General features: G+C 40.6%; 1 protein-coding gene across 1 annotated transcript in view; it reads left to right on the forward strand.

Moving 5' to 3' along the window:
- The window catches only part of LOC119019680, a 38,358-nt gene that overhangs the window by 10,346 nt on the left and 16,041 nt on the right, over nucleotides 1-11,971 (forward strand). The window contains exons 5-8 of the mRNA XM_037098475.1: nucleotides 785-901; nucleotides 1,174-1,262; nucleotides 10,620-10,769; nucleotides 11,519-11,850. Of these exons, the coding sequence (XP_036954370.1) occupies nucleotides 785-901; nucleotides 1,174-1,262; nucleotides 10,620-10,769; nucleotides 11,519-11,850 (688 nt within the window). The remainder of the gene's footprint in view (nucleotides 1-784; nucleotides 902-1,173; nucleotides 1,263-10,619; nucleotides 10,770-11,518; nucleotides 11,851-11,971) is intronic.

Below are 11,971 nucleotides of genomic sequence, written 5' to 3' on the forward strand. Positions count from 1 at the left end.
GGCAGAGAAAAAAGACTTGTTCCTATGTGTGAGTTTGCAACGTGTATGTGTGTCTGTGTGTGTGTGGATGAGCGTAAGTTAAACAGGCTGACAACCAAGCACTCCATTGTAAAGGTTTGGCAGGAGACACAATCACTGATCTCCGTTCTGTACCACTCTGCTGCTTTTCTTCTCTGCCGTCGCTCACTGTGATTTACAGACAGACAATGGTCTGATAGAGGGGAAGTGAACTGAGGTGGATTTAGTGTGAGGAGTAACACAACAAGCAGCAGAGTGATGTTCTTTGTTGAAGTTGTGTATTTGTCAGAGAGAGTTCTTTGGACGGTGCATTTCCAGGTCCACTGATTCCAAAAGAAGCTTATAGCTCGAGTATTTCGACCAGAAGTAGTCGATTTAAACCTGAATCTCTCCAAACAGTTTCACCAAGAGGACAGAAGTTTTTGTTCAGAAGTTTTCCATGACCCTTCCTGACTTAAGCAATGAATTAAAAGTGTGTCAAAAAAGGACGGTGTGAATGAATCCACATCCGTATTGACCGAATTCAGCTCATCACAAGAGGTCAACAGGGCACTGAGTTATTGATGGTCATCGATCAGTATTGGCAATCACTGACCTGCCTTGATTTGCCTCTGGATTTATCTTTGGTGCAGTGCTGGTTACTTGCTTGTAGATTTATTTCCTGAAAAGGGGAAATTAACAATCTGTCATCTTGTATGTAATTGTTGAAGCTAGAGTGTGCCTGCTGGATGCACCAATATGTGTCTGTTTGTTGATGTATCTGCAGAGGCCTTGCAGCTGCAAAGTGAAGCTTTGTGGAGTAAGAGTGGCCGTCGCTCGGCCGAACTGGAGGAGCTCATGAGATCCTTGGAGCAGCGGAGTGATGTCACTGCGGGTCAACATGGTGAGGCAAAGCTGCAGGGTGCATATTTGAACATAGAGAATATTAGTTACTGCAAAAGATTTTTCAATTTGAGGTATATTTTTGTTATTATTTTGTAAGAAGCTATTTAAACAACTAGTGGAAATGTTTTATTACAGTACAGAGGTGATAAGATTCCTAAAAATCCCTCTTCTGGGCAGCGCATTCATGCTTGTGTTGAAAATGTTTTGTACTCTTTTTGTGTGTGTTTTTATATAACTGTCAGTCTGTTTGTGTGTGCTGACTGGATGTAGACTTGGAGCAGCTGCTGACTCTGGAGCTGAAGGAGTTTTGTGATGGAGAGATGACCATAGCGCTCACTTCAGCGACCACCAATACGGAGGTATGTTTGCATCATGAAAAAAAGAGCTTAAAGTGTCTGATTCCATCTAGTTTTTGTACCGTCGACAAAAAGCTAAATGTGAACTGATGCACCGCTGGGACCTAGCTTCATTGAAAGTAAATTGAAACCAGAAAAAATACAGAAAATTGCCTCAGTGATTTCTGCTACATCGGCTTCACTTTGCCATGATGACACAGACACACGGAGGCACAAACTGAAAACATGGCTGCTTATAAATTAGAACAGTGGCTATTATATTCTTCCCCAACCTCTATGACCCACATAGCAGAAAAAGGCAACAACATTTGAATAGCAAACTTACTGGAAAGTTTGTCTTGCCATGGTGAAGGTTCAGAGGTGCACAGGAGAGGCCCGTTTAGGACACTTTAGTTATGTGTAAGACAACAGCGTGGGTTTGATTTTCTCTAAGTAAAGTTGTAGAAAACGTCCTCTGAGGACAGGTGAAGCATGCATACTTCATTAGAAGATTATGCCACAACTTTTTTTGCTGATCTGAAAAAGCAATATATCCTTTCTAGTGGCAAAAGTCAATAGAGCAACCTCTTGTTTATTATGCTGTATGTAGATTTAGAGGGCAGAGGAGGGTCAAACTCCACAGGAACAGCAAACATAACACACAGTTTATCTACGATACCTGACCAGTAGCGCTGCAGCACATGTCCCTCTCCCAGGCATGACTAGAGATGAGATATTTCACACTACATGAGAACAATTAAAACTACATAAATGCTACAAATTAATTCTACACATGGGATACGTGGAGATAAATGTTCTGACATGGAAATATTGGCTGATAATTTGAATTATTAGTTCAATTATTGGCCTCATTAGCCTGCCTGGCTCTTTTTTTTAATATATTCAGCGGTGGGATACAGTGGCGTCCTCGTCCTTTTGTTGAAGCCGAGGATACCTTGCGTAGTCCACTGAAAGAGAGACGAGACAGAACTTTGCAAACAAATCGGAATAACACGATTGTTTTACGAAGTTACTTTTTTGATGGCGTCGATGTTTTGGATGCATCACACCTGCGCCGTTGTTATTTTGGTTGAGGTGTCGTTATGCATGTGAGGAGCCCCTCTGATGTTGTGATGTTCTGCATTTGGATGAGATGCAGATGGAGGCCTGAGAGCCGCACACACAACCAGGTATCACCTCCCTCCCCACTGACACACACACACACACACACACACACACGCACGCACACACACACACACACACACACACACACACACTGAAACATACATACATTTGTGGAATGTTTGTGTTGACTTTTCTATCTTTCTGTTGCTTTCTCTTTCTCTCTCTCACACACACACACACACACACACACACACACACACACACACACACACACACACACACACACACACACACACACACAGAGGGTGCTTTAAGCCTTTAAGCCTACCCCTTGCTTTTCTCCCCGCTGCAGCTTCTAATGTGTTCACCCCCCTCCCACCACCACCACTATCTCCCCCCCACACCACCACCAAAAAAAAAAAAAAAAAAAAAAAAAAAATCATTCATTATTTCTTTTATATCTCCCTCTCACTTCCAAAGCCCATTTTTCTCAGCGGCTGCCTAGCGTGCGGTATTAGGCTATGTGTAAAATAAATGATGTCTGTAGCCGTAGGGGTATGGCTCTGCCTCCCCCAGAAAACTACCTAACGTCCAAGGAACATTAAACACCCAGATCCTCGTTTAGCGAATAAATAACCATTCATTTGAATGGCTTTGTCTGTGTGTGCACACCGGACTTTCTGTGCATATTTTACCAGCGCTGTGCCTACATGCTGTGTGTCAGGAGCGAGAGAGAGAGAGCGACAGAGAGAGAGAGAGAGGGCCCATTAGAGACTTAATATAGAATAAATGGCCAGGGGCCTCTGTGTCGCCAGCGGACCCTCCAACTCCACAGCGTCATGGTGGGTTACTAATGACCTGAGATCGGGCTCCAAAATGAACTCCTTATATGCATGTCATTTGCAGTGTGTATATATTTATATATTATTTTTTAATTGTGTTTGAAAAGAGAGTAAAACGGTATGAGAGTGTCATTTATTGAGGGGGCTTAGGGAAGTTCTGCCTTAAATGATTCTTTCCAGAAAACTAAATAAATTAGATTCAATTAGTCTTTAATGGTTTATGTGTTATGTGTTTGTCAAAGTGTGTTTTTTTTTTTTGTCTGTGTGTGTGTGTGTGGGTGTGTGTGTGTGTGTGTGGGTGGGTGTGTTTGATAGCAGTTAAAACGGACAGAGTTAGATTTTGGCATATAAAAAAAAGAAAGAAAATCCCGGCTGTGATTGCCTAGTTAGCAGAAGAAAAAGCTTCAGTGTGTTTGGTATAACGATATGGACGCATCGTATAGACTGACTAATGTATTGTTGTATACTGTACAAACATACATTAGTCAGTCTGTGTGCAACTCTATTACGGAAGAGAAACGTGGAAATGAGTAGAGGAAGCGCCTTAAAATCACATCGCCTGCCTGCCTGTTTTTGTCTATCATTTGAATCTACTTATCAACGTGCGCCACATTTAAACATATAAAAAGCAAATATATTCATATTTTCATGTTTGGCTACATTTGCAAAGAGACGAAAAAGAAAAGCATTTCCTGTGATGCTGCACAATTAACAACAATTATATGAGTCAGTTTGTGAGGCTGTGTGACGCTTGTTTGTGTGTCAGCGTGTACAAACAGCAGTGTTAAAGGTGTCACACTGCATGTATGTGGCACAGCGGAGATAAAGCTGTGAAAGCAGTCAGTTCCATGTTTGCTTTATTGCACAATGTAAATATTGTTTCTTCCAGCGGGCAAATTCTCTGTCAGTCCCATAAGAAAGTAACTTTTCTGGCTGCCAACCATGGAAAGTGTTCACACGCACGTACTTTGAGTTTTTTGGTATTTTTCTAATGTTTTGCATTTGCATTGACAATTCTAACTATACTGAGCAAAATGTGTCACTGAATCGTAGTAAATGAACTCACAGCTGCAGATATTTCCATATTCAAAGTCCAGGCTGTGTTTTTATTGTCGCTTGGAACAGTTGAAGCCAAGACCCGTCATGGTAGCCTCACACAGTTTGTCTTTTTTTCACAATTCTATGCAAACTACGTGCTCGAACAGTGGTTTTGTGAACGAATAACACAAACTGTACTCTGTAATTGATGCAGAGAGTAGTCCTTACGCTCACATGCCCTGTGTAAATGTTAAAGATAGCTAAAGCTAAGATAAATACATAAATACATGTGTCTTCAATCCATGTCATCATTGTGTATTTGAAATAATCCCTGATGGGTTAGATATTTGTTTAAAAAAGTATTTCTAGAAACGCACATGTTCAAATTTTACAATAGAAATCATCAGCAGCCTTTATAATTTGTAGCTATTTGATACTGTTAAATCTATTTTTGTTGTTACTCTATAGCAGGAACATATCGTGTTTTGTGCATCACAACATTTTGCTGTTGTTAGCTCGACACCTTGCCGTAGAAAAGCATTTAGACTTTACTATATTTTAACCAATATGTCCCTGTGGAGCTCACAGAAACACCACATTGTAAAAATAGACCAGTCACAGCACTGTGTCTGCAAGCAACAGAGGCACCACAGGAGCCAAAAGAGGCCAAGTGCCTTGCTCAAGGGAACACAGCCATCGCTTAGCATCACCTATAGATGTGAAAGAATTGACAGCTTAGAGAGAAGTAGGAAGGCTTTCCTTGTTCATGCAAAAGGTTTCGTGTAACGCTTTTACATGAAGACCGTCTTAAGAAACACGCTAAAAACACATTGTTCACATATTCATGCCAGTGAGTGTGTGTGTGTTTGTGTGTCAGAGGTTTTCATGGCTCAGTAATTAGCGCTGGCAGATGAAGCATTGGTCGGATAAAGAGTTGTCATGCTGTGGAGTTGATGAACTGTGGGAAGGACAGGAGCCCACAGTCACCCACCCACCCACACACACACACACACACACACACACACACACACACACACACACACACACACACACAGTCATGAATTTGTGAATAATATGTTTTTTGGGGTGTGTTAATATGGACTTACAATATATTTTAGAGTTTTCTGTCTTCCTTAAGTTATTTCCACCAGGAGTGGGAAAGTAATGAAAGTCTGTCTTGTATGAACGCAGGCTCACTCGCCGTTCCAGCAAGATATCCGAATAATAATAATAATAATAATAATAATAATAATAATAATAATAATAATAATAATAATAATAATAATAATAATAATAACTGCAACGTGGTTTGTTTTCTCTGTCTCTCAGTAAACATAATCACTCATCTTTTGTTTCTGTGCGAACACGGTGGTTTTAACTGTGTGTGTGTGTGTTTGTGGACGTGTACGCGCGAGTATCTCCTTAAAGGATAAGGCATCTGAGTACGACTTTTACATTATTTTCGCGGTGGGTTTCTATTTTTCTGTTCTCATTTCTGTCATATAATATGTTATTGATTTGTTTGTCCTTTCTTTCTTTCTGCACATGTGTATGTGTCCGTCGCTCCATCCGAGGTACGCTTTAGGTTTCATCTTGGCGATGTTGATTGTCTCTAATGTGTTGTTTGTTCACAGTCCTCCGGCCCTTCTGTTTGTTTATGCGGGGCCAGTTTTGCCCTACGCCACTTGCACAAATAATTATGCTCGCTAATGAAGGGGCCCGCAGCCACGGCGCTCTGTAAATGCCTTTCTGATGAGAGGCACTAGGAGACAGCAGGTGCAGGGTGGGCCTCCCAGGGACTAAGATTGAAGACCAGGAAGTCAGGATGCCCCGCCCCTCCATCCCTCTGTCTTTCTGTTCCTCTCTGACTTCCTGGTTCTTCCTGGTACTTATGATGAATATACTGCTGTTTATTCTAAATAAACGTGCATAAACATAACATCCTATTTACAGAAGCCTGAGATTTGCGGATAACCATCAGGACACTAAAGCGCACACACATCTCTGTTTAGTGTTGTTTTTGTTGAGGTTCTTGGAAAATGTTCAGACACTCATCAGGATTTTACAAAGAAGCATCACTTTATCTGCTCTGTGGAAATATTTTGGTTGAAATTTGTTTGGCTGTTACACAAATTATATAAATTGTTTCATACACAAAAAATATGACATTTACTTAAAGAGATCTATAAAATCTCTGCACAGTACAGTCATCACACTGTATGTTAAGTAAGTTAGATGTTTCTTCCTCATCATCATCTCTTCTGAAACACTCATTCGTTCTCTTCCCCCATTTTCATTCTCCCCCTGTGGCTTCCTTGGGCTTTGAGGGCAAACAAATAAACAAAACAAAACATTTATAGACTCAGTGCTTGCATCTTGGCCCCCAAATCCCCGCACTTAGTGCTGAGTGAATGAAGCATGCGGAGAAGGCCCATATGAGAAAGACAGACAGAAAGACATTTGGGCTTCTTTCTCTGCAAACTTTTACCCCCCTCCCTTTTTCCCTCTGTCTCTCCCAAAACTTCATAAGCAGTAATACTCTTGTGTACTTGTGTGTGTGTGTGTCTAAGTGCATGAGTGTGAACGAGAGCGCATGTGAGCACATGCGTGTGTGAGTTTGGCTGTGCATGTGTGTGTGGTGAGTGGTATATGTTGCACATGTGTGCGTGTGTTTGCATGTGTGTGTTTGAGCAGGGTGGTGTCAGCTCGCTCCTTGCCACCCCATTTGCTGTAGCTGTACCGCTGTGATCACAGACAGATGTATAAATCAAACCTCGCTTGATGGATTCATCAGGGTGGCGAAACGATCGCCTGAGAAGAACTCGCAACTCTCTTAGCGTTCTGTGTTCTGACGGAAAGGGTATGCAAAGAGCCTAAATGGATGAACGCTTGATTAATTCTTTGCCGGAGATGTTGGCGACAGCAGGAAATGTGTTTTTGCTTTGACTGTGTTTGCACGGGAATTTACGCGCGCGGGGCGTGAGTTATGAGGCCTGAGTTTTGTACCTAAGGCTATTGTGCATAATGATGGCAGGTTGGGAGAACTGCAAGCAGCCACTAAAGACTTGCTACCTGTGGAGCAAAGACAACCAAAGAGAGAGGGAGGGTGTGCATGTGTGTGTGCATGCATATGTGAGTGTGTGTGCATGGATTGGGGTCTAGTGTGGGAGAAAGAAGACGCTCCAAAGTGTGTGAAAGTAAGAGATGGAGGGCAAAATGTAACAGTAAAAAAAAAAAGGTGACACAGGTGATGGTGGAGGAAAAATAGAGAATGAATAAAGAAGATTTAGGTAAAATAAAAACACAGATAAAAGAAAAACAAGCAATGCAACACAGAGTTTATCGTTAAGGTTAAAGTGAGAAAACTTCCCTTTTCATGTACAAATGTATTGTTGAGACATAAAATCCTGAACATGGGTTCAACCTGCTTTTGAACATTCACACCACACTATTTTTTTTTTTTCCGATTTTCCTGGCGTTACACGTAGTAAGTGAATAGTTGTCTTACACAGGGAGATTATACAAAATGTGGATTGTTGCTCTTCAACGTCATTCCATCACTTTAAGTTGAGGTAGACGTGCAGCCATTAGTCATTATATTAGATTAGAAAGACATTTAGTTACCGACTATTTTGATAATTGTCAGTTTTCAAGCATTTGCTGGGTCCTGCTTATAAAATGTCAGGATTTGTTTTATTTCTTTGTCCTTTATAATAACAAATGAAACAATTGAGAACATGAAGATAAGATAATAAACTGTGAATACTCAGCAGATGACTCTATTATTAAAATAACTGTTCAACAGAGGAGTGAAGTTTTTCTTTTTCTGGTTGTTCTGCTGCTGGTATAGTTGCATTATCACCACACCTCAGTACCAATGAGGTTCCTTAACTCATAATAAAAACAGTAAAGTTTTTTTCTTACTCGCAATTACTTCTTATATTTCTTCTGTTTTCTATCATTTATGGAAAAAAAAGAAAAAACATTTCCTTTGTTTCAAAGTTTGTCTTCTTGGGTTTTGATATTAATTGACGAACTTTGAACAGATAAAAAAACAAACTTGCGCATCAGTAAAACATCACCGCCAACAAATATAACTTCAGCAGAGTGCATGATTTTGATGACTACTTGACTGCTTACTTTTTTACAAACTCAACATTTCTAAACGACGTGCCAACAACCAATTCTGTGCGATACCTGACCTCACTTTTTGATTTGATTGTGTAGCATCTATAGTATTTTTATGACATAACACACATGTTGTCAAAAGTGTTCTTTTAAAAATTTTAACCGTTACTATCCAAAATGTTTGCTGCGTTATTCATTCCAGTCAGTTCTTAGAAAAATTACAGCTAATAATAAAAAGTAAGTACAGTGAAGAGTTTTAAGGGAAACATTTTTTTTAATTTTTTTTTTAATGATTTCTCAGCATACCAGAAGCTCAACAAATGAGAAACAGGTTTCTGTGTCCGGATGCTGATTTTCTTAGAGACAGTTAGCAAGTAGATTTTAGTAGCTAATATGTTGGTAATTTATAAGAAAAGGCAATCTGGATATCTGGGGGTGGCAGAGAGAGGGAGGAAGAGGAGGGGCTGGCAATATGAGTAGTAATTTACTCTGTTAAGAGCCAAATGGCAGACAGACTGTCGCCCTGCGTGTTATCTGGGAGATTTGCACTCTGCTCGTTTTCTGACGATATTTCCCTGCCTGTGTGTGTGAGCATGTGTGTGTGTGCAGTTCTGTGTGCATATCCACGCAGTTGGGAAGTCGCTTTAAAGTATCAGCATCATTTGAGCATTTCTTTGTATATTGTACTGTAAATCATGAAGGTTTATGGTTTATTGCTTTTACAGACCGCATATGTGTACATACTGGTACATGTTTGTTCACACACTCAGATTACAGTAGACGACTGCAGGAGGATAGATGTGTGTATCTGAGTGTGTTAACGTTTCATGTGCCTTTTCTTGTGTGTTTGTACTTATGTGAGTGAATATGTGTGTTTTAACGAATCTTGGGAGGCTTCATTGCACTCATCAGGATATCAGTGTTGAGGAATGGCAGTGTCAGCGAAGTGACAGTTGTGTGTGTGTGTGAGGATTGATGGGCCAGAGTCTGACAGCAGCCATATTGTGGAGAGAGAGAAGGATGGGATGGAGAAAGGATCGGGGGGAGGAGTATTGTAGCCCCCTCATCCTCACAGGTTAATATTGACACAGCCTGGGCAGATACAGCGCCTGCAGCGCTCATCAATCACTTTCAGTGGACCCGTACACATGCAGTCACACACACACACACACACACACACACACACACAGGCTGAAGCAAAGAGAGGACCACACACACTGTACAACACAGCACACAGAAATACAAACACACTCTCAAAGTCAGCCACAAACATGGGCCATTTGAACAAGTCAGACGCGATGAACAGATATATGTTTTCAAGAGCACCACAAACGCACGAGTGTCAAACTTGGAGTTCCTCTGTTAGCTTTACTAAAACTACAGTAGCTCCTTTGTTTAAAAGTTCCACTTAAATAAGCACAACAACAATTCTGAGAACTTCCCAAAACAAACAGTTGCACAACAAATCTAGATTAATCAAGCAAATATGTTTTTCAAAAGTATCACTTTGCACACTTTGTGCGTAACCCTGCGTTGCAAATTATGGTTTCCATAACATTGTTGTTAATCATTTCAGAAAGAAAGAAAAAGTGGGTTCCCTTGACAAACAAAACAATTAATTAATGCAACTTTCCATCCATCAATCATTGTGCCTGTCACAGAATTACCATAATCTGTGCATGGTGGCTGTTTTAAGAGCAAACAGTTAATTTCCAAACAATAAATCACAAAGTGTCTCTCTACCCCTCTGTGCGCTTTGACAGCTTCGTCTCTCATTGCTACAGATGAAGGCTTACTTGAAACTACTTAAAAAAAAAAAATTAAATCATATGCGCAATAAAAGGCAGGGGTCTAACAAAGTTTCCCATAAAGCTGAAACCCAAAAATGTAAGGAAATGTTTATTAATCATTTTGAGACCATTACAATCAATATTATAATTGCTTTTTTCATTATTTGTTCATTAATAACAGAACATTTCAATCTAAAAGTTTGAAAGTTGGAGCATCAGCCAAGCAGCTTGGCTTATACATTTATGATTGTGATTTCTTCCCCATTTTCCTTCTGCAGTTTGTTTGTGACTGTTGATTCTTGAGTCTCATTCACAGGTTATCACAGCTGGTGGTCACTGTACTTGCCAGCCCAAAGTGTCACTATTTGATCACCTGGGAATGAGAATGAAAAATCAACTATCTTTCCCCAGAATCACTTCTTATACCTTTATTGTCCTTTTCTTCACTTATGTTCCAGGACTGGCATGGATATGTGGACGGGCTGAAATCCTTCAGCGAACGCCACGACTATGATGCTCTGGTGGTTCTCCTGTCTGTCAATAATACAATTCATCATCCCCGCCAGCAGGTGGCTGTCTACTCAAACAATACAGATATCCTGAATCAGGTAAGTAAAACCAACACAGCCATCTACAGTATGTCAGCAGTGAAACAGAATTATATGTATTATGCACCACTTTATTAATAACTCTGGTAACTGGAAATAGCCATTGTAATGACTCTAATTTACTTATCAAGCATTGCAACAGCAACTTCACTAGAGGTGTGTTGGGAGGTGTGGGCTGTATGTTTGGGTGAGGTGCATCATTGGGATAGTTGCTCTGGTGAGGATGGTCAGTGACAACACAGGTTGCTTTTTGCTGTAAGGCAGGATGGTCATTAAGTCCTTCTTACATAAGTCAGTCAGCTTATAAAATCAATCCATAAATAAACAGGCATGGTTAAAAAAACAAACATTGGTAGCTTGCTTATTTGCTCTGATAACGAGAGTTTGATAGGAAAATCAATACCACTCTGATATCAATTAATCAGATACAGCTATAGCCAGCAGTTAGCTTAGAAGCTCTGGCAGCCTATATAACCTCCCATAAAATCACAATGTTTGAACAAAGTCAACAAAAAGGATATATTAGTGGGCAGTTTTTGTGTGTTTCCTTGTTTGTTTGGACATCATGCTAACTGTTTACCACACTTTGTCTTCATCTCTGGCTGCAGCCTCGTATACTTGGCAGGCATAACAGTGTTATCAACCCACTCATCTCTCAAGAAACAAAATTATAGTAGCATGTTTCCTCAAATGTCAAACTACTGTTTTAAAAACACAAGATATTACAACATTACAATCTTTCACTGCAGATCTGCTGTGAGTTGGAGGAGTCTTCCAGCTGGTCTCTTTCTGGTGAACTGGAGACCAAGGACAGTCTCCAGGTGTACCACATCCCTATAAACACCTCCTCATTTTCCGGTACTCCTCCCCTGCTGGTAGAAGAAATACACGGCCTCCTCAAGGACTTTGTTGACCGGCGGAGCTCTGTATTAGCCTGCCACCCCAGCAGCAGAACCTCTTCCACGGAGGGAGTTGCAGGTAGCGTGGAGTTTTCCCAGGGGTCGTCTGGTATCAATGACATGGATGGTTCTGACACAGAGAGAGCCGAGGGAGGCAGCGGAGACGTGGTGGCAATAGCAAGGTAATAAAATGCATCAGTCTGATTTTATCATTAAAGTTATTAAAACATGAAATCTGAGATTTAAAACAATATATTCAAGGACTTAAAGGAAACACTGACAATGCAATGACAGTTTCGTCTC

Source organism: Acanthopagrus latus, chromosome 5 (assembly GCF_904848185.1).
Source record: "Acanthopagrus latus isolate v.2019 chromosome 5, fAcaLat1.1, whole genome shotgun sequence".
NCBI lineage: Eukaryota > Metazoa > Chordata > Actinopteri > Spariformes > Sparidae > Acanthopagrus > Acanthopagrus latus.